A 23128-nucleotide genomic window follows, 5' to 3' on the forward strand; every position below is an offset into this window, starting at 1 on the left:
CAAACTCGGGTCGAAAGCCATAAGATGCTGACCTCTGCAGTAGCTGCATTCTGACCAGGCAGGTAGGGCTGCAGCACTAATTCAAGGGGTTTGTGCAATGTTCGTGGTGAACACATCACGTCTTCTAACCGTGCAGCAGGAGAGCTAGATGGGGCTCTTTGGGTGTGCCTTGTAAAGGAACAGTCCCTGCAGGAGCAGAGCCAAGGGAAGGCTGGAGCTGAGCTGTCTTGGGTGAGCTCAGTGGGACTCAGTAACTCACAGGAACCACCAAATTGCACCTTGCACCTCCACACATCTGGCTACTGCAAGCTGCCTATGTGGGGCTATGCCCACCCCAAAGGCTGATCTTTCACTTCTTGAGACCTTCACCTCAGCCTGAGCCAGAATTGGACATCAGATTCCAACTGTGGTGATGTGATGGGATGACCAGGCAGACACATACAACATGTCATGGCTGCAGTCGCAGTGATTTTGGGAAACTGTAGACAAGCCAACCCTAAACCTGAATTAACGGATCAGCAAAAGCCTCAACTTATTTTCCACTTCCCCAGAAAGCACACAGACACCTGCCCATTTTTCTGTTTCACAGGTTACCTTATATGAAAGCAAAAGGGCAGCCTGACCACTGCTTTGCTGCACTGTCTATCCTAATATACTTGGTAAGGAACAAGCTAGACATGCTTTTGTGACTGCAGAAGCTGGGTGTACAGAGGGAGGAAGAGGACCCAGCGGTGTGTCACAGCCCTCTGGAAATCTCTCACACCTGGGGGTGAAGGAGCTCTTGGTGTCACTTTTCACTGCCAGGAGATATGTAACGATGTGGTAGAACTTGCTGCTCTCTGATAGGGATGAGATTAACAGTCCAGATGCAGGTACCCTGGAAGGAAATTGTGAAATGACAAGTGAACGCAGGAAAAAGGAGGAAGCCAAGAAAGGGGATTGCAGAGGCAAGAGTGTGCCTTGTGATAGGGTCATTTGTGGTCTCATAGGACCAGCACTTAGTGACCTGCCTCAGCCACACTTGCTAACTACTCCATGCTACCCTGCTGTGCCTGAGTCCCAGCTTCAGCAAATGCTTTGTGCTGTGGCTTGCTGCTGTTCTGCTCACTGGTGAGCTGTGTTCATTTACCAGATAAGCAGCAATGCTTGCACTCAAGTTGTAAATGCCAGCACCATTGCCATAACCAACCTCTCCCACCTGCCAGATTGGTGGAGGCTTAACGTGCAACTGGAACAACTATTCCTGAATCACAGCTAAGGAGGTTGGCTCGAAAACCCATATAGAGGAGTTCCTTTGTTTGTTGGTGGTACCACCCCTAAAGGGCTAGAGATAAGCAAAACTCTGCCTAAAGCAGTGGTGGACCTGAGTCCTTCCCAGGCTCCGCCCGTACCCATCAGCTCCCAGTTGGGAAACTGCACAATGCCGCTTACTTCCGTCGCCCCCATTAGGCTTCAGAGTTAACAACGCGCCAGGCAAGCGCAGGCGGGGCTCTGTTTGCACGGGAGACGCCGCACCGGGGCAGTCTTGCGTGCAGTTGCCCACCCTTGGCTTGCTCGGCTCTCAGCTGGAAGGGGATGGCCTGGAATGAGGCGAGACGAGGCGTGAGAGGCTCTGAGCTCCCGACGACCGAAATTCTCGCCCTCCCGCCGCGGCTCGGCCCGGCAAACATCCCTCGGGAGGGCTTTGCCTTGAAGCGCGGCGGGCCGGCGGTGTCCGAAGGGCTCTGCTCCGGGGCGGGCCAGCCAGCCTGGCGGCGGCGGAGCCCAGGAGCCCCGGGGAGGGGCTGGCGGGGCGGGGCTGGGCGGGGGCGGGCCGTGCCGTGCCGTGCCGGTGCGGGCGGCGAGGCTGCCGGGCGTCCCGTGAGGTGCAGTCGCGCACATGGGGACACACCGCATCGTGCTGTCGGGCCCCGGGCCCTGGGGCTTCCGCTTGGTGGGCGGCCGGGACTTCGAGCAGCCCCTCGCCATCTCCCGGGTAGGGCGCGGCGGCGGCCCAGGCAGGCGGGCGGGCTGTGCTGGGGGCCTGGGGAGTCGCTGGGACCGGGCCGGCGCCGCGGCGGCTCCGGGAATACCGGGGCTGGCGGGTGGCTGGTGGCACAGGGGCAGGGTTGGTGCCACCGCCGTGGCGGGGGGGGGGGGGGGGGAGGTATCTTCTCTTTCTCTTCACCCCGTTTATTTATTATCTTATGTTTATGGAGAAATCTGCGGTGGTCCATGCAGCCCCCTGACCTGGCTTTGACCAGAGCCTTTGCTTCTTATCGTTCGTCCGTAGCAAACACCTTACCGCAGGCAGAGGGTATCCCCTCTCCTCCCACCAGCCTGTAATTTGGGTTTTGCAGCTCATCCTATGGGAAGCACTGAGGTGGTGTTAATGCTCGCCTGCTTTGACTTGCCATGTATAGGTAAAAGAAAAGCCTTTGTTTACAGAAGCCATATTAACCTACATTAAGTGCTGCAGTCTGTTTCTGTTCTAAGTACTTCTTACCCACTTGAAGAAAAATTAGTTATGAAATGACAGTAAAGTTTCACATGCAAACAGTTTTAGTGGTTTAACTTAATGTGCTGTCCTGGGCTCCAGTGTTCGCCTGCGTAAAGTCAGGGTTCGGTTCAGGGCGCCTGGCTTTGCTGTCCACGTACCCCCTTCACCCAGACATCCTCACGCAGGTGCTGCCGCCTGCCTGCCTGGCTGCTGCTCACCAGGAGCTGGACCCTGCCCGGGGCCGCTCGCTGCACACCCGCAACAACCAAGGGCACATGTGCTCTTTGCTTACTGCGTGCCAGCAGTGCACCCCAGACTCCCTGTCCGTCTCTGGCTTTCCATGGGGTGTGCTGCTCGGCATCTTGTTGGGGCTGGCTGCTGGCACTGCTCCCACCAGGGAGAAGGAATTGCTCTGTTTTGTGATTTCCAGCGATTCCTCTGCAAACCACAGGCATCCGATGAGCTGCTGGCAGCCCAGGGCTCTGGCTCTGCCACCACCTTTGCATGGCTTTGGGGTCTTCAGGTGAGGAAAGGCCATGGGAAGTGGGACATACAAGAACTTGAACCTCTGTGAACTGCATTCGAAGTAGCCCAGAATGGTGAAACTTGTGAATTGTTCTAAATAGCTCCTGCCCCTTCGTCTCCTGCAGTGGGATCCTGCTGCCTGAACGACCTCAGGTGCCATGCGGAAGGCTGCTGGTTCCAGGAAGGGTAGAGCTGGGAGTGCTGTCAAACTCACAGAGGGGGGGAAGTTACTAATTTTCTGTGTAATCTATTTCAGTTACAGTTATAATGCCTCATTCTTCTAAGCATTTTTTTGACATGAAAGCAGCTTTAGTGTAGGGGAAGTGATACTTACTTCATTGTTATGGTAATTGTTGCCATTTCCCTCCAGCAAAAGGCTCTAAGGCAGAAGTATGTCTGAAGTCCTACCTCACTGCTCTTACCTCTTCTCCTTGGTCGCCTTTGTCAGCGCTTATGGGCACATACCAAGAGACACAGATCAGCAAAACGGCAGAAATGACCACCTCATGAGAAATTGTGACCCTGGAGACTAAAATGTAATAAAATATCCTCTCTGGTAGTGGTGACGTAAATGCTGACAATTGGCAGCTCTTATCATGGTTTTCTCTGGTGGCCCCTCTGACATGTTTGATTTCCCCTCCAAGACTTCAAGCCATTAATCTTTCCTGTGGTTCACTCCTAAGGTTCCTGGGTTTGTCCCCTTGGCTCAGGAACAAAGCTCTCGGAGAGCCCCCTCTTCACATGTAAAAAAACCCAAAACTGGACCAAGATCTGGTCCAGTTTTCGTCTGTTTTAAAGAGTCTGATCCTCGCTGTGTGATGATTTTATGGGGCTATAACTTAATTTTTCTTCTTCCTTACTGCATTTTATACCTGTGCTCTGACCAAAGAGCTTTCTGGGCACGGAACCCTCCTCCCCTCTGTGTGCTCGCAGCCCAGAAAGCCAGCTGCATACTGGGCTGCATCAAAAGGAGCATGACCAGCAGACTGAAGGAGGCGATCCTGCCCCTCTGCTCTCGTGAGACCTCACTTGGAGTACTGTGTACACTTCTGGTGTCCTCAACATAAGAAGGACATGGAGCTGCTGGAGCAAATCAAGAGGAGGGCCACGAGGATGTTAAGGGGGCTGGACCACCTCCCGTATGAAGACAGGCTGAGAGAGTTGGGGCTGTTCAGCCTGGAGAAGAGAAGGCTGCGTGGGGAGACCTCATAGCAGCCTCCCAGTATCTGAAGGGGGCATATAAGGATGCTGGGGAGGGACTCTTCATCAGGGACTGTAGCGATAGGACAAGGGGTAACAGGTTCAAACTTAAACAGGGGAAGTTCAGGTTAGATATAAGGAAGAAGTTCTTTACTGCGAGGGTGGTGAGGCACTGGAACAGGTTGCCCAAAGAAGAGGTAGATGCTCCATCCCTGGCAGTTCAAGACCAGGTTGGACAGAGCCTTGGGTGGCATGGTCTAGTGCAAGGAGTCCCTCCTCATGGCAGGAGAGTTGGAACTAGATGCTCTTAAGGTCCTTTCCAGCCCTAACCGTTCTATGATTCTGTGATGGCATGATCTCTGTCAGCAAGCTCGGGCTGTAGGATTGGCATCTGCTAAGGGTTACAAGGGCCTTGGTGCCACCAAGGTGTGAGATGGGGGGCTACCTGAAGGCAATGAGAGGGTGGGGAAGCTGTAGTCTGTGATGAGAGCATTGCCCACTGAGCAGGGAGGATGTGGCCATCCCTCCCAACAGTTACGTGTTTGCTTTGTGCTGCAGCATGTAGGCTGTAGGTCCATGGCACAGATGTGCTCATGGGGAGTGCTGTTAGGAGTGGTACACAGGGTTGGGCTGCCTGCCCCAGGCCAAGCAAGTATCCTTGGTTGCACCATGGAGCAGCATCGTCCTGCTGCTGCCAGCTGGGAGTACAGCAATTCGGATGTGCTATGTGGGGGACAGGTCCCCTCCCGTGTGGCCAGTGGAGCCTGGCTCTGCCTCATCCAGGGCTGCCCATCTCATTGGTGCTATAATGGGGTCACCTTGCTGCTTCAGGTGTGTGCTCGCATGGTGGCATGCCAGGAGAGAGATCCATCCAGTCATGGGCCTGAACTGGGTGTCTTGCAGCTCTCTTTAAATGAAGATGCCAGAATTCAGCCTGCATTGCCTGCAAGGAGCTCAGATTTGGCTTCTGACAGTTTTGTCCTTGTGGTCGCCTGTCTTGGTATTTATGGCCCTCATCACCATTGTACCGCAGCTCCTTACTAATGGCTTTGGCTTCTCAAGATCCTCTCTGACATGACGTGTTTCATGAGGAGAGATGCTGATGAAGTGAAGCTGGCTGAAAAGCAGCACAATTGATAGACCCCATCCCCCTCCATCCCTCAGGTAACATGAGCTGTTTCCTGTTTGGTTGCCTTTAATTTCGATAAACATTGGAGATTTCTCTTTCCAGTTGAATATATACATGGAACTATCTGATAAACCTTGTTCTTGAGATAATTTCTGTGGTTTGTGGTAGTGACTTGTTGATCTTGAACATCTGACCCAAAATACAGGCAGAGGGGGGTTTTGCTCTATGTTTTGTCATTTGAAAACCTCCCAGCTTCATTAAGGAGGGGTGTCTGTCAGAGTCTGTGGAACTGGGTATTTTGTACTGAAACTGAGCATTTTCCCAATGGAAGAGTGGTTTCAAGACAGCCCAGTTTTGCAAATGTATTAAAAAGATGAAATCTCAATATTACGCTTGTTGCTGAGTTCAACCACAGTAACATGGATTCATCCCTGCTTAGTCTGACATTTTATCTATTCATGGTATTTTAAAATCTCAGGATTTCTAGCAATTACAGAATTGGAAGATAATTGGGCATTTTTTTGGTGTTTGGTATTTTTAAGCACGGCCCTCTGAACCAGCTTTCTAAACTTAAAACCTGATTTAGTGAAAAAACTGGACTTGATGGTCTGAAATCAAGCACAAGACTGAATCCTATGGTGTGAAAAGACATTAGGTTTGACTTTGGTACTGGCTGACATCCTTGCCCTTGCTTTCAGCTGAGCAAAGGTATCCTGGAGCTATCAGTGAGGGGAAGCCCCAGTGGTACGGGACATCCTGCTAATGGGCATCTCTTGTGGGGGCTCAGTGGGATGGCCGTGGCAGTGGATGGTGGAGACTGAGCTCCCTCTGGATCCTGCCAGGGGCCAGCTGTGTGGCACAAGTGTCTGCTTTGGGAGCTGGGCTGCAGCCTCTTCCCCAGAAGAAAGAAAGTAAAACAACCTGTAGCCATGGTTTGAGATGTGGGGAGAGCTGGGGCTGGACGGGAAGGCCTCTGCATCCAGAAGGGAGCTGGAATGCCTCCCCTTCTGCCAAAAGAAACATGGGGCGTGGTGGATGTGATAGGATTTAGAATTGGGCTGGCTTTTCTCCTCGGCCTGGGGAGCATTGGCTGGTCCCCACTGTGCACACCTATGGCTGCTGCCCAACCCAGCTTTCTTGCCCATAACAGCAGATACTGGCATTACATTTGGCTCTTGTTCTGAGGCTGGCTGGGCAGAGGGAGCTGGCTGGGGAAAGCTGGTGGCATTTATAGGAAGGTGAATGTGGCTTTATGTTTCCTGCAGTGATGTTTGTTCTTGCACTGCTGCTTCTGGCTGCCAGGCTGGATGGGAGCTGTGGCAGGCACCATGTTGCCCAGGGTGCCGGGCAGAGCTGCTCCAGAACTAGACACTTGATCAGTGCCTGTTGAACACTGGTCATTAGAGTCACCTGCTAAGAGCTTCTGGCCCCCCCGGAAGGATCTGGGTTGATGTTTTGAGGCCGGCATGATGCCTTGTGCCTTTGCTGTCGGAGAGAGTCCTGTCTGGTCTGTCTGAGCATGTGGGATATGGAGAGCAGAGGTTCACATCCCCACTAATGCCCCTACAGACTTCAAAGTCAGCGTGAACCCTGGCAGCTTCCCGAGCAGCTGCTGAGGTTGGACAAGCCTGTGCTTCAAACATACAAATGGCTGCTGAGGGGAGGAAAGGACTTTGCTCATCTCCCTGGCTGCTGGGGCTTGGTTGAGGTGAAATCATCCTGAATTGTAGCAAGGGGAAAGTAGTAGAATTTTCTCTCAGTAAAGACGGAGCACTTTGGGATACAGGACAGGTGTAATCTTTCCCAGCCCTGTTTCGTGAGTCTGGGGGCAGTTTTATCTTTAGAAAAACATTTAAAATAATTAGGATATTAATAAAACACCTTCTACCAGTTACATGGAGGATCAGTACCCTTGCCTCTTCTAGGAGCCAGAGTTGGACTTTCTGCGATTCACCTTTTCAGACCAATTTGCCACAGGTTATGCAGCAACTTGATGTTAAACTTTGGAGTACTCTTTCCTCTGTACCTCTTCTTTTAGTCCAACCTAAGTTCTTTTGGGAATGGCAACCCACCTTGTTCTTGGTGAGTTTGCCAAAGAACATAGAGAATTCCACTTTGAGAGCTCCACTTTCGCTCGCTCTGAGCCAAACAGACAGAATTTTAAGCCCCAGAACTTAAGTTGATAAAGGTAAATGTTGGACTTATTGGGAGAAAGAAAGTCCTTTTTGTTCTGTTATCTGCTTATTTCCAGTTGTCAAGTTACAGATGGTTGCAAGCTTCTTGGCACCTTTTACCATCAAAAATCACTTTATCCATCAAGAGATGTATTTGGCTTGTAAAATGCTTTGGATTTTAAACGTGCAACATCAAAATAGTAGCAGCTAATGGATTTTTTTATATATTTTTTTCCCTCTCAGTAGTATAAACAGGGAAATTAAAGGAGGCCTTAACTACATAAACAATTGATGTTGTTCTGGACAGTGACACAGTATCTTAGATGGTTGCTGATTACTGGACATGTTGTTTATTTAGAGGATGAAATAAACCATCAGGAAGGCTCAGCTGATGAGCAGCTCCGTGCAATGTTTTTGAGGTCTTGTAAGAAATCCTTATACTTAATTTTTATTTTTTTTAAATGCAGGGCATGTTGCAAAATAAGCTGTGAGGCTGTTCTGCAACTCCTTGACCACCACTTGAGCCTCTGTCTGAGCAAATAATCTCACCTATATTCTTTTACACCACCTTCCTGAAATCAGCCCTCTCTGTGCTGTACCTAATGCCTTCCACTTTCTGTGTTAATAATGCTCACCTGGCTGTCAGAAGTAGTCAGGACATGAAGGCAGGCAGGAGGGTGAGGGCAAGCTGGGCTGTCACAGAGGGGCTTGTTGTAGTGGAAGCCCAGACCCTGCTGGTGTGAGCTGATGCTCAGGGGTTTCATCAGCTAGGGCATGTCTCCTTTCCCCTTCTCTCCTGGTGATGGTGTGGTCTGGGCCAGTACAGAGCAGCCAGTGAGCTATAGGCTGCAGCAGTGTCAGACTGTAATAGCGCAGAGAATGGGAGTAGCTTGGGAGGAAAATCTCCCGGAGCCGGTTGTAAGGAACCAGCTTGTTGTTCCCCCTCCCCTAAAGAGAAGGGGTGGGGAACGTGCTCGCCTGAATTTTCTCATAGCCTCTGATCTCTGCTGACCCAGCTGCATGCTTTTGCTGGGAGAAATTGTGGCTGCTTAGCATAATACTCCAGTGCTGAGGACATTACTTATGGTAAAAGAGCAGTGTGTGTGGGTGGGGAGGATTAGGCTGCATGTCAGAGTTGTCTAGTAGTCGCTGGCGGCCTTAGAAGTATGTTGCTGCATGTCTGTTCTGTCCCGTGAAGACACAGCTGGGTTTTCCTCGCAAGCTCAGATAGGTGCTTTTTATCAAGATCTTTGTCTTGGCTGATGTTAATTTTCTCATTTCTTATCTCTTCACCACTTCTTGCTATGTGTGTATAGGTGTGGAGTGATGGGTGGTGCCGGCGGCTGTAGGATCTGTGAGAAACTGAAGGGCTGATGAAGTGAGCAAGTAGTGTGCCTGAATCGATGGGGGGAGAATGCCAGAAAGAATTGAATGAATTCTAGACCCACCCGTCTATGTTGACTCATATGGAGCTGTGTTATGCTGCTTTTCATAGAAATGCTTCCCACCCTTTCTCGCTCTCATTTGCTGTGGGCAGCAGCTTCCCTTAACATACCCAGTGATTCCTCAGATCCTCGCCTGCAATAAGAAAAAAGGCACTGTATATCCCTGTCCAGGGACTGCAAATCATGTTAGGTAGCATGTATGGAGGTAATTGCATCAAATATAAAACATAATTGTGTTTGGCTAGCTCTGGGACAGACAGAACTTCTATAAAGAGGGCTTGGGAGCTGGGTAAGCAGCCAAATATGTCTCATTCCCTCCACTAAATCGAAGTATTTCCTTTTCTATTGTAAATGCACTTGCCCAAAGACTAGCTGAAGACTCGACATGTCATAGCAGAGTCCTTTGTTTGCTGCCTGTGTAAGAGGACAATAGCAGACAAACCACCTAGTAGACAGAAATGTGAACTTTGCAAAGTCCCAGTGGTGTTGGCAAGGTAGAGCCCAAAGTGTGTGTGCAGTGAAGGTGAGGGGAGCTAATAAATTTCTATCTGGTTTATAATTACAGAGCTTTATATATCTATATCAATCTCTTTGTGTGTGTGCACATGAACACAAAGCTTCACTTTGTAGTATAAGAAAATAATGTACGTTTTTCTTCTATCCATACCGACCTGAATCTGTAAGTCCTCTTTAAAAAAAAACACATTCAAGCCTGTAACTGGTCTAAACTGTAATCTACCACACTGAGCTCTGCATGAGTAAGGAGTACACAATCAAGCCCAGGGATTATAGAGATTATTTGTTTCTTCCACATGCTGGCAAATGTGTCTGAGCTGGTATCAGGGACCTAGTTTGATATGTTTGGTTTTAAGTATCTAGATTTGTGGTAGCCCAGGTTTCTTACACAGAGACACCAGCCAAACAGCATCACCATAGGCAGACTCTGGTGACCTCAAGGACAGTATGAAGTAGTGTTGCTCAGCCTGTCCCAGCATTGTGTGTTCGAACAGTGAAATGACCTAATGGCAAAGTGTTACACAATTGCCTGGCAGCAGTTCCCACAAGGTAGGACATGGCTCCTTTCCAAAGGAAGTCCTTGGGCATGACGTTACAAGGTGTGCAGAGCTTTATTCACCAGATAGTGTCCCTGTAGCTGGGGTCTCCTGGGGCCCTGTGATGCTGCCCATGTCCCTTCTGTCAAAGCCTGCTTGACCACAGTGGGGGAAGCCCAAGCTAGTCAGGGAGCTCTTTTGAAGGACTCCAGAGACTATGCCTTTGCATGAGACTCAACTTGTGCAAAGTTGTATTTGCAGGTTTTGTTCCTCGCAGTGTCTTTTCAGCCCTCCTCACCTGCCCATGCAGCGGTGCAGCTCTGTCTGCTCAAAGGAGAGAGGCTGGTGCAAAGCTTTAAGTCATCAGAGAAGAGAGCAGGACCAAAGCTGTTTCAGGCAGTGCAACATTTACTGGATGCCTGTGAGCCTGAAGCTTTTGCTCGTTTTTGGAGTCCTTTCAGTTGGGTTGTGTAAGCTGGCTGGTAGTTGTTAGTGCTCTGAGCACCTCTGCCTTCCCTCCCCAGCCACACACCTGCCCCTGCTGCTCACCATGGCCAGGGAGGGATGGGACAAAGATAAAAGCAGGAAAAGGCCTTCTCAGCGGCAGCTCTCTGCTCTTCACTTAGTAACAGAAATGTTTTTCCTTTCCTGGCTTAACTGGTAGGTGAGCAGACCTCAAACGAGTGTTGACAGCACTGAGATAAGCCCAGACCTACTGCGAGGGGGGAAGGGAATGTTATTAGTAGCTATAAATCATCCTAAAAGGATGGGGGATGTGTTCCCTGTGGTACCGTGCCCTTGTGCAGACATGTTTGCTCAGAGCAATCCTGGCAGGGAGTACAAGCTGAATGTTATAGGGGAGTAGTTTGTGGATGGTTGCATTTTAGGGCAAGTTATTTCCAGAACTGAAGAAACTGGATTTTAAAGCATGTTTCCTTTTGGCAGATTCACTTATCTTTTTCATTACTGTGCATCCTTGTAGCTTCCCCTCAGGGGAGAGGTTTGTATGGTACCTGAGTGGATGTAATTGCCCTTGTGCTACCAGTGGCTCTTACCTGATAGAGAATAGCACTTACATTTCAAATTCCTCTGAAGTGGACACAGGAGGGGAATGTGACACCACAAGCACTGGCTTGAGATATTACTGTGAATGCCAGTCGCTTATCCCGGTTGCTCTTGGGGATTTCTTCAAGAGGCTTCAGTATTTAGTGTCCCTGACTGATCTGGCTCAGCTGCTCCTTGTGGTCAAGGATCATTTCCAGCAGCCTGTCACATTGTGTAGATTGCCAGTTTTCAAATGCAAGCTATATGGCTGAGCCTCCGCCAGTGTTTCAGCGGCGATGTTAATCCACACTTACTCTTGACCCTTTGTCAGTCTTGTCTGATCAGAAATGAGTAGTGTGCTGCTCTCCCTCCTTTGGTAGTGGACGAAATAAAGGCACTAAGAATCCTGGTTAAGGCCAAGTGATGCACAATACATCTCCTGCAGGTTCCCTCAGGTGTAGAGATATCTTTAGGATCTGTCTCATGGTTTCTAAAATGACAGCTTCCAAATCTGGTGTGAATATGCGTGACTTCCAGTGCTTAAGATTTCTTCATGGCTGCTAGCTGTCCCTGTCACAAGGTTTACATGAAGGGGTTCTCAAAGCAATGCATCCAGTGGAGTGGCAGCAAGCTGCACTCAGTGGTCTTAGTAGGTCACCAGTCAGCTGCAGGCTGCAGCTTGGGAGATTATGATCTTCACATTTAAAGCAGATTTTCTATATCCATCTGGTGGCTTGTCTGGTCTTTTCATTAGCACTTCCTCTGTCAGCTTGTATTCTGCTTGGAAGCATTAAAAGTGGTGAGCAGGTATTTGGCTGACCCATCTGATGGTCTTTGGGTAAATGTTGAGCACCTTGGCTAACCTTGGACATCTGTGATACACATCTATGTCCTTCCCGTTTCCATGAAATACTGTCTTAGTGGAGAGGTGAAATAAAGAAAAGCATTTTGTGATCTTCCCTCTGGTTAGGGAAAATATCCCACTACAGCTGTGAGGCGATGTGCTGAACAGCCTCAGTTTTGGCCCAGGGAAAGCAGTGATTGCAGCTAATGTGTTTCACCTCCAGCACATGAATGTTTCCCTGGGGGTAATGATTTGCCATCCAATCCTACATTAGGAATCTCTAAATCTTGTGAACAATGTTTATGTCTTGACAGCTCTGCTGGGTTTGCTTAGCTGCTTTCCAGCATGCTGAAACCTAGCATGAATGCATAGAATGAATGTAAGTTGCAACCAACTCATAAATCAGGTATGTCTCACCTGCGAGGCATGTTTTAATCTGTGCTTGTGTCTGAGAGCAGCCCACCCTTCTAATTTCCTCTGCCTATTAAATAATTGATGAGAGCCCACAGTAATCATTATGCTTCTTCCACAAAATCATTAAAACTGCACAAAATCTTATGTAGTGTTTGAAAAGTCACAAACAAATGTGACATTCTTCACCCTCTCCCCAGGCAATAATTTTGGCCCAAAGAGGTCTCAGTTGTTAAGAGGACACCTCTTTAAAAGAGGTAGGAAAAACGAATGAGCCATTTAGTTGATTTGCTTGAAAATGCCAAGTTTCAGCTGAGACCTTCTTTTTCTTAAGGAGTATCATACTGATGGCATTGCTACTTAGTGTCTTCTGCTTGGGATCTCAGTGAGGTGACTCCGAGCTCCTTCCTATCAGTGATTTCTCAAGTAGATCGCAGCAACTCTGTAGCAGTGCAGTGGTATAACTGGGAAGCCAAGCACCACACGTCTAGAGGAAAGGCAGATGTAATACGGCAGAATGTATCAAAGTGAGCTGTGGTCAGCCTGGCAGGCTGGGGATGATGCTTCTACTTTTTCAGAAACTTTTCAGATTGTGGCTTAAAGATGAAGTTTCTGATGCCTTTCTCCCTTCCAGTCTGCTTGTTAGATCAAGCACTGCTTTGGGATTGATCTCACTGAAATCAGTGAGTGTCTGTTGCAGCTGTTCTTAGCAAAACCAGTTCGTTACAACTAAAGAGGCGATCCAAAATCTTGACCTCAAACCTTTCTCCCAGGGACAGAAACAAATGAGATCATGTTGCAGATGGAGGTGTTTGTGATTGGCATTGATTGTAATGCAATGACTCTGATACTCTTTTTTTGTCACTTCCATTCTTAGATGCTCCAACTTCCTGGCTGTCCTCAGCACCTTCTGTTTTGGAGAGCACTTCTCTGTCCAGCGAAGAACAATTGCTTTCTGTACAGTCTCACTCTCTAGCTCAAAGAAAACTGACTTAAGTGAAAATACAATTTTTGTTATTTTCTTGCTGTCCCCTCCCCAGACTTCTGTCTGTGGTGCAAAAACAGTATCCTGCCCCTGACTAATACTGAGGAGTATCTAAGGGACCCAGATAGATTTCTGCTGAGAATTTGCTTCCATGAATTTCACCTCTTTGCTTTCAGGTACCAGTGAGAGTAGCCCCGAGTGCTCCAACTGTTTGGGGTTTTTTTCAATGTTTCTATGGAAACCTCTCCCTGGAAAGTCCAATCACTCTTTTTGTTTTCTCCTAGGTGACTCCAGGTAGCAAAGCTGCGGTAGCCAACTTGTGTATAGGAGACCAGATCATAGCCATTGATGGAGTGAACACAGATAACATGACACACCTTGAGGCGCAGAACAAAATCAAGGGTTGCACAGATGAACTAACTCTGACAGTCAGCAGGTACATCACTGAGCGAGGAGGGATGGGGAGAGGGAGGGACAGAGGGATGCAGGGTGAGCAGTAGCTATGTTTTGGTTTGACAAAAGACCTCTGGCTGGTTTGTTTAATTTGACCTCTTAGTGCTTTGTCTGGTCAGGCACTGTATAGCAAGAGGGAACTCCATTTCAGCCTTTAGTCCTAATGCAGCATGCATTTGCTGCACTTTGACCTTATGAAAGCAATTTTCCCACAATGAGAAATTGGCTGATAATTTGTGGCAGGGTCTGGCAGACTATTCTGTTGCTTCTGACAGCAAAGGTGGGTCTTGTGAAAAATTCACTCATAAAGAACTGGAACCTGGGTTTTTTCAAGGGTGCTGGGGATTTATCCTTCTGCTTGGTTTGAATTGTAGCCTTGGGTCCCAGCACTTGTCAAAGTCACATGGTAGATGCAGCGTGGCATTTCTAGTTGCTCTGGAGTGAGTTTTTCCTGTGCCTGCCTTCCCCCCAGAGTGATCGTCCATCAGCAGCATGGCAGATGCAAGGGAAGTGCTTTCAGGAGTGCAAAAGCATGACAGTGGTTTAGTTGTTCAGGGCTTTTCCGTGATAAACAGAAGTCTTTTACCATAGCAATTACAATGCCAGGAGTTCAGCAGGCATTTCCCAGTTCAGGAAGAAGAGATGGGTCTTGGCCAAAAAAAGCCTGATAATTAATTGAGGGAATTCACAGAGGGAAGAAGGGAGCACAGTGCTGGCAGTGTGAATGGGTGGCGAGCATTGCAGCAGTCTGTTAGCTCCAGAGGTTCTCATAATGGCCTCTGACTTGGCAGCCTTTAATCCTCCTGCAAAGGAGTGCTCCTTTTCCTCTCTGTAATATCCGGCTGCTTGACTTAGCAAACCAGTGCCATGTGGCTCTGGCTGGGGGAGAGGAGGGGAGGCTAGGGCTCTTTCAGCCTGTGGGCAAGCTCACTCTTACAGACTATTGAGTCTGTAAAATGTGTTTGCTAATGTTAATTACAAAGTCGTTAACTTTATAGCTACCCCATGCACTTTTCATGGGCTTTGGGTGTGGAAGCTGCCCAGGGAGAGATTTCTATCTGGATGTGCAGCTGTGTAAAACCATGCAGGGACTTTGATTTAGCAGAGCCCAACTCTTTTTCAAGGCCCCCTTTCAATGAGGTAGTATGAGTGTGTGTTGGATGCTTCTGCTGCTGTGCTGATTGATGAGTACTGCTGACAAAAGGGACAAGGGGTGTCAAGACCGCAAAGATGTGAAAGCATTGATCTGACTACTTATCCAGTTCAGGGTTTGATATTGCTACTCACTGCTGTATATAAAATCCATTTTATATGATTCTAGGGGACTCTAAGTCTTTGGTCGTCCTTCTTCTTGGGAGTAAATTTCTGCTTAGGGAAGAATTTCTTACTCTTTGGGTTCTTGATAGCTGCTAGAGATGTGTTTGATTTCAGAATATGATACAGCAGGAGGCTTTCTTGGAGGAGAAGACTCTTCTTCAATGCCAAAAGACAATAGCGTGTATCACGTGGTCTTTCCTGGTTGTGCTCTGTTGAGAATAATTTATCCTTAGCACCCAGCTGTCTCTTTGTGGCCCCCTGTAACTGTGTTGTCCCAAATGCAGCTGGACTCAGTTGTCAGAATTTTATGTCTCTGTCCTTGCTGCTGAGGCTGGAGACCTTTACTTTGCAGTCTAGGGCCAAGACCTTAAAATGGAAGATCTTGATAAGAGGCCTAGAGGGGTGACAGAGAAGGCATTTTAAAACAGTTGGAACCCATGCTTTGTCTTCTTGTTCAGCTTAGGGTACGGAAAATGGGTGAGGAAAGCTGACTGGGTCGGTGGTCAGCCCCTCTCTGCGAAGAAGGGAAGCTACAGAGGTGGAAAGGGTGGAAGGCACTTCAGAAAATGTGAAGTGCCCACTTGGTCAAGTGATATGGCTTGGGCTTTCCTGAACCTTGGTGCGCCAAACTCTGTCAGTAAGGTTTGACCATACAGTTAGTGAGGAAGGCTGACAATACAGTCAGTTCAGAGCTGGAAGTTTTTTCTCAAAGTAGCTCTGTAAGTATTTGGCTGAGTATGAAAATGAAAGTGTAGTACTTCAACATCACCAGCTCTTGGGTCTGGTCTCCATGCTGTGCAGTTGTAGCTTGTTAGTTCAATCAGTTGTACCAAATAGCTGTGCTGGCAAGGACTGCTGATCTGCGGTATATCTGCTGCAGAAAGCCTTTAGCTACAAGTGGCTGGAGGCTGGGAGAATTTTAGGGAAGTATTGCGCTATGCTTGTCTCTTGTGCTCCTTCTGTGGACCAAAGTAAAGTTTATATATGTTTGTTCTGCAAATATGCAACCCTCTTTTATCTTCTAATGGAAACCAAGTGGTTAAGATGTCTTCATGTTTGGCTGTACTGATGATTATTTAAGAGAAGTGTAAATGTAGAAAATTGAAAGGACTTAAATACTTCTGGTACAGGAAATGCTGTTCGCAGTGTGTACTTGATTGTGAATATCAACAGCATTCCAATGTTTCCTGTTTTGGTATTTTCCTTAACGATGGTAACGGTCCAAAAATATTTCAGATCAGATTGTAGGCAGGAAATCTAGTCGTAACACATGTCACCATTAAAAATGGATCAAATTACTAGCTGAAGAAAACATGCCTGGTCTGCTTTTTCACCCAAAGGTGCAAATCTGTTAATTGCCTAGGATTTAAAACCGAGCCACAAATTGCTTTCTCTGAATATGCTTTTCTAAGCAGGACTGCCAGGTGCTTTACTGTTTGATGTGTGAACAGAGTTGGAAGGGTCGGTTTTCAGCCTCAAAAGTGGGTATTCAACAATGTTGGCGCGTACACCAAATTCCTGCTGAACTTAACATGTGTAGCAGCTCACTGCTCTTTTCTGAGCCTGTGTTTGTTCATTCATTTTGCTTTTTGTTTAAGGCTAGAGAGTGCTTTTAGTAGTTCCCCAGGAAATCAAAGTATAGGTTCCGTTATTATCTTCAGCGGTGTAAATTCAAGCTCAGCACTGTGGTTTTGTATGGTACATGGAGAAAGACTGACCTACTGTAGACAGCGTGCTTCAGTCAACTCAAAAGCACCTGGTTGATAAACTGAGAAATTTCACAGGCAAATTTTTGAGCCTCTCCCATTCACAGGAAAAACAAAGTTTTGGATTTTGTGTTTTTGAGAAGAGCTGCTCTTCTTCTCCTTCTTCCCTCCACACCCCACCCCCACCCCACACCCCACCCCAGTTAGGGAGTGTAAATGTCAGTGTAACATGCTAAGGTCAAGCAAAGCCTCCCCCTAGGCTGCACCCCTTCCAAGCTTACCTCTGATTTTCCTTTAATGGGGGTAAGCAGCAAGACCTGTCCAACAGACTGGAGAAAGCTATCAACTTCCGATGGAAACTTGGTGTATTTTGGAAAGGACACTTGCTCTGATGAAGAGCAAAGAAGGGAAAGCTCAGGAAGCACAATTCTCCTTCCACAAAATTCACTTGATAACCAAAAGATCCAGGCATCACCAATGTCAGTGGTAATGTTCATGATGAATTTGACATACACATCTGTGTACTTGTAGCTGCAGATGTACAAAAGCAGACAAATATTCACTGCAGCACAGGTGAAAATTATTTCTAAAACAAATGGCCTTTTGCCTCTGGCTTTAGTCACCAAATGGGTGGTGGAAATGTGCAGCCCTGAGCAACTCAAAGGTGCAGTGGTCGGTTTGGAGTTTTTGGTGGTGGTGGGGGGGGTTTGGTGGTATGTTTTTTGTTTGGTTGGTTTTTTTCTCCCCCAGCAAAACAGAACGAAGTATTCCTACAGTGACTCTGTCCTTACCTCTATGTCTGGAGGCAGGTTTGGGGTGGTAATAAGAGAAGAATATTTGTGAAAAGGAATTGCAAACTTGTAATCTTTTGTTCTGCTTCTAATGTCCTTTTCTTCAATTTTCAAGCTGCTTTTCTGCAGCTCTGCTGCCAGCATATAATATATTAATGCACCATTTTTGTTTGCGAAACAGTCTGTTACTTTGCTGAAAGTGATGCCAAGGAATGAAGTTACGTATTTGTTTTTTGAAAAGTGCTAGGATCGGGGAAGTCAGATCTGCTACCAGTACATGTTAAATGCATTGTCAGAAAGGATCATGTGTAGATGCTTATGAAGAAGAAGAGAGCATCTGTGCAGTGTCAATTGCATTTTATTCGGGAGGTTCAGTTTGCACTCTTGCTTGCTCCACATGTTTGCAGGTTTTGGCTGTGGGTACTAGTTGCACAAAGCCACAATAAACTCGAATTTGTGTTCTAGGAAGTTGGTGGAATCCATCAACTCATTTAGGTTTGCTTTTTGCTTCCCTGCCAAGAAAAGTTTTCCAGCTCTGTCATCTTACTAATAATTCCTCTGGCCCTGGGAAGAGCTGATGCTCTGCTTGCAGCTATATTAGGGCATGCAGATGGCCTGGCCTTCTGTGGCAGCTCACTTCTCCATGGCTGGTGTGGTGCTCCCAGCCCTCCTCGGTGCATGCTGGCAGCTTTTACTAAGGATTAGCAAGTTCAAAGTCATTCTGGCAAGTGAAGCTTGCCATTTGTTGTGTTTTACAGCCTCTTAGGTGAGGCAAAAGTAGTTAGTTAACTCTGTAGCTGGCTAGCGGAAGAACAGTGTGAGTTTGAGCACTCGGGTGTGTTTTATCCTTCATAGCTCTGTAATGAAACTGCTTATGATAAACTTCTGTTGCTTCTTCTGTGTAGCCGGAGTTGCCCTTTTGGTTTTAGTAGTTGTGTGAAGAGACACCTGAAATGCAAGGAGCAGAGGGCCATGTGTGAAGGAGTGAATTTGGGGCCTCTTGTCTCTAGGAAGTTGTGACTAGCATTGCTGTTTGAACTGGCAATAGGCTGCATGCCGCTGGAGTACAGTTTTGTTTGCCAAAGAGAATAATTCCATTAATGGATGGTTGCTAAAAGTGACTGCTCATGTTTAAATTCAAGGGCATGTACTTTGCAGCTGTTTCAGCTAAAAGTCTAATTAAAAGGTACCTTCCTGGTAGCCTGAGAGCTCTTATAGCTAGTTTTTAAACATTATTAAAATGCCTGTCTAAAAACTCTGGGGAGGGTTCAAACAGGAATTCTTTAGGTCTTTCCTCCTTTTCTCAACTAGAAAACTTTGTGTTGTACAAGGAAGTTTTCAATCTGTACATGTTTATACTTTGCTATCTTAGTCATGTCCATCCCAGTATTTGAAATGGGAATGTAAATGTGACTTTTTTTCTTCGTGGAACTTACACAGTTCCTGGCACACAGAAATAGACCCTCATTTTCCAGCTCTGAGTTTTCCCTTGAAGCTATGGCACAGCTTTGCACGCAAAGCATTGATAGCAAAATCTAGGCTCTTGTAATGTTTATATTACACCGTGTTCAAGCCAAGGTTCTTGAAAAATGTTGTATTTTGTAAATACCTCTCCAGATTCCTGCCTTGACTTGCATGCAGTTTCCTTCCTCCCCTTCCTACCAGTACCTCCCCATCCAAACTAGAATCAGAGAAATTCCCTTCTAATCTTCGGTCTTGGTTTCTGCCTGGATGAAACAGCAAATGCATGGCTCATTCCCTGGCCCTGTCTTGGTTGCTCTCTCTCCTGTAGTAAGGAAACGGCATGGAAATGTAAACTGCAAACATGACAAAGTGCCTGCAATTAATTTGCTTGGCACTTGTTTCCAGGCTTGTTTGTGTCATGTTTTTTTTTATTTTCTTTCTGCACTGTTTAAATGGTGCTCTCTGCTGGAGTCTCATTTGAAAGAATACACATTAGAAACCATATTATAAATATTCATCAATTTAAGTGGGAGTCTGTGGGGCTTTCACCAAAGACAGGGTGGGATTCCACAGTAGGTTGTTGGACATCCAGCCCCACCACTGGTGGACCAGAGGCAGGTCTGATAGCCCTGCTAGCATGGCCATGCTCTGTGGCAGGGGTACAGCAAGCATGGAGGTGGTTTTGTGGCTGGGGGTCTTCTCTCCCAAATTAGGGAAAAAATCCTCCAGAAAGCCACTGCAGTCCTACCCATAGAAGCCTGCTGTGAACTAAGGCACCATTGCGAAGGCTGGGTTTGAGCTATGTACTCTAATGCCTGTTCCCTGTTTCATATAAATAAGATATGAAAAAATGTAGATAAGATACAAACATGAGGAGTCTAATGAATCTGCCCTACTGTCTGTGCCATGTGCCCACACTTACCAGCCTTTCAGAAAGTCCCAGGCTAGCAGTGGGACAAAGGTGAAGTTTTAGGTGCTGTTTTTCTTTCTTCTCCCATGTTTCAGTAAAAGTGCAAGCACTGACACCAGGAACAGAGCCAGAAAACCCTTGCTGAGAGCTGGGACCATAGTGGTTCTACTGATGACCTGCAGACCATGCGCTCCACTGGCGGTGTGGTGGAATGGGGCACGCACCTTTTCAAGGCTAGATAAAGGCAGGGAAGCAAAGCTGTCTCTGGCTTCACTGGGGCCATAAATGGGCTGCTGAGAGTGGCTGAAGGGCTTTGCTACAGCTGTTGTGAAGACAAAGGGAAGCTTTATCCTTCCAGCCTTAGAGGGACAACCACACGGGCTATTTAACCTTTCTGTTTGGATAACTTTTAAACTGGATTAAAAGTAAAGCCTGGAGTGACCTTGCTGCTTCCATTTATATCCAGTGACAGATCAGAATGGCAGCAGGCTGGGAAACAAACTTGAGCTTTCGCTTTGCTAATAAATAAGGGAGAAAAGTCTGGTAAAAAATCCACCAAAACCCACTGGCTGCAGTAGTTGGCTGTAAGTGCCTCCACTGTGCTGGAGACCAGTGTGCTATCACCTCAGACGCACTGACTGGGGGGCAGTGGGATGAAAGCAAGTGCCTGAGGAGAAGTCTCCACTCTGTATTCATACATTGGCCTGCTCTGAGCTTGAATTTCCAGTCTGATTAAGGCTTTTTGGTGCTTCTGATATCTGATAATATTAAGCTGCTGTAAAAGAAAATGCTACCTCAGAATTACTTAGATCACTGCTAATGAGAACTGGCACATGGATGCCTCATGCCAGAAATCAGCTGAAGTGTTTAATGCTCTGTGACCTGCTCTTTCATCTCTTGATGAAGCAGCCAATGTCCAGTTGCTTGCAGCCTGGCTGGCAGGGTATTTGATTTCCATATACTTTGGTGTGTTCCTTGTTTTTCCAGAGAAGATGAAACTTGGTCACACATGATTTCAAAACACTTTCAAGGAGTAAGGCTTTGCATTGGTCAACAGGCTGCTCTGCTCCGCAAATACAATCTTCAAGCGCAAAAACCTCTATCCTAGATATGGCTGTGACTGTCAGGGTCAATAGCCATAATCTGGGTAAAATTGCTTAAAGCATGGGTTGCCGGAAGCAAGGAGGGATTGGTTGTTTTATACTCATCTGGGGTATGTTGTGCGTTCAGTAACAGCAGCTGTTGAGACAAGATAATGATCAGATTGGCATAGATCTGATCACATGCAGCTGTTACATTCATATTTGTTAGTCTGTGTGTGCCATAGCTTGCCAGATGTCAGGATTTGGCTGACATAGGTTCTCATGTATCAGCACTGTGGCTGATCCTGCAAGATGCAATATCCTGGAATCAAAGGTTTGCTGTACCTGAATGCTTGTAAAGGCTATCTGGTGTGACCTGTGTCTTTGTACTTTCCTGTGAAAGGACATGCAGCACAGCAAACTTAATTCAGATTTCTTCCATGTAAAGTCCAGAGTGCAATAGAGGCAATAGCAGGTCAATAAAATTTCTCCTCTTCCCTGAGTGAGAATGCAGACTCCTGTCACCTCCCTTTGAGCTGCCCTCTGTAAGTGTTAAAATACTATTTATACAGCAAATGTCTGGGATATACATGTGCATCACAGTTAAGTTTGGGCTGTTTAAAAAATGTCCTGATATTGGAGGGCATCTAGAAGAATGGTATAGATCAGACTGAATTTATCATTGGTAGCTCTGTAGCCTATTTCTCCATCCTTGTCAGTTTTATAAGCCTTTTCTGTTTAAAGTTTTTTTTTTTTTTTCCAGTTATCAATCTAATTCTCAGTGGAAGCATTCCTGTTTTGCAAAGTGCTTAAATTGTAGCTGGCCCTGCACCCACAAATACCTGGGAAGTACATCTATCTGCAGTTGCAGATTCCACAAAGGGCTCCTGTCAAAACAGGACGTGGTTTTCAAAACTCATCCTAAAAGTTTATCAGCCATCTGGTTGTTGCATTGTGCAATGTTTAGCACTGAACTACAGTTTTCATTCAGCAATACTGCAGCCACTCGTTCCCTACTATGAAAAAGTTCGGGAAAAGTAGCACTTTTAGTTTAGTCCGAGATATCAACTACTTTATGTACTGCTGACAAATGTTCGTAATATATGTTTCCCGCAAAGTATCTCAAGCAGATCGAAGCACTCTTCTTCTTCCTCACCACTTGTTTGTTGCTCTTAGAGACATAGCAAAACTACAAAATTATGATGGTAAAAGCGGTTAGTTTTGGTCATAGATCTTGATCTGTGTTTCAGGCTGCTGTGAGTGACTGGGTCAGACCACAGACCAGTAAAGGTTATGTAGACTTTCTCTGACACATTATGTCATCTCAGTTATTAGGGGTTTGGTTTTTTTCCTCCCCACAATTCCCAAAAGCCTCTTTGTTTAGCATGGATACTGCTGTATAAATAAGAAGAAAATTCCAGAGACCCAAACAAAAGATATTTCTAGGTTATCCAGGGCAGCCCAACTTCAAGAACAAAATGTTAGCTGTATAGTCAGTTTCTCTTCCCAGCTATCTATAAAAGCTGAAGCACGCAGTAACCTGAATTGTCCCATTTAATTAAAGGATGTGCATCTGTTACCCAACAGCTTCTGCTGTTGGGTAACCCCCAACTCTGCTGCCTGGGTTGGAGCCCATGCTTGATGTGTTGCCAGTGAAGTCCCAAAGGATAAGCCAGGACAGTCACTGCTGAGATCCTGTCTTTCTCCAAGGACCTTGTACAATATAACTAAGTCATCCAAGTTACATGCCTAAAATGAGGCTGTCTAGATTCCTCCTGATGTGGATAGTGTTATATACAAAAGACTGGGGAGATGTTTGGGAAACTGATGAACTTTAGGTCTTTTAGTAACAATAATGATGCTCACTGATGAAAACAGATTATTCAAAATTTGTGTGTTGCAGAACGGAGTCAAAAATCTGGTCACCACTTGTAAATGAGGAGGGAAAGACGCATCCTTATAAGATGAATCTGGCCTCTCAGCCACAGGTAAGTAATGGAATAACTGGGTGCTCTTCTTCCTGCTTACTCCTGTCCAACTTTGGGGTGGTTTGTGGCCTGATACTCCAAGGAGCTGAGCATGTGTCACTCCACTGGTCGCCTTGGGGGTAGCACCAT

General features: G+C 46.8%; 1 protein-coding gene and 1 long non-coding RNA gene across 5 annotated transcripts in view; both read left to right on the plus strand.

The window, feature by feature from the left end:
* Positions 1–1804: 1804 nt before the first annotated feature.
* Positions 1805–23128, plus strand: part of PDLIM1 (PDZ and LIM domain 1) — a 43013-nt gene continuing 21689 nt past the window's right edge. The window contains exons 1-3 of one of the 4 annotated variants that reach the window (XM_030487450.1): positions 1805–1975; positions 13573–13724; positions 22915–22999. In XM_030487450.1, coding sequence (XP_030343310.1) covers positions 1880–1975; positions 13573–13724; positions 22915–22999 — 333 coding nt within the window. In that variant the 5' untranslated portion in view covers positions 1805–1879. Of the gene's footprint in view, positions 1976–11827; positions 13465–13572; positions 13725–22914; positions 23000–23128 lie in introns of those variants that run through there. The other 3 variants (XM_030487453.1, XM_030487454.1, XM_030487456.1) reach the window with 3 other exon arrangements.
* LOC115608529 lies at positions 2218–3563 on the plus strand. The gene is made up of 2 exons (XR_003991579.1): positions 2218–3002; positions 3106–3563. It is a non-coding gene; the product is annotated as an uncharacterized LOC115608529 (long non-coding RNA).

Source organism: Strigops habroptila, chromosome 5 (genome assembly GCF_004027225.2).
Source record: "Strigops habroptila isolate Jane chromosome 5, bStrHab1.2.pri, whole genome shotgun sequence".
Classification (NCBI taxonomy): Eukaryota; Metazoa; Chordata; class Aves; order Psittaciformes; family Psittacidae; genus Strigops; species Strigops habroptila.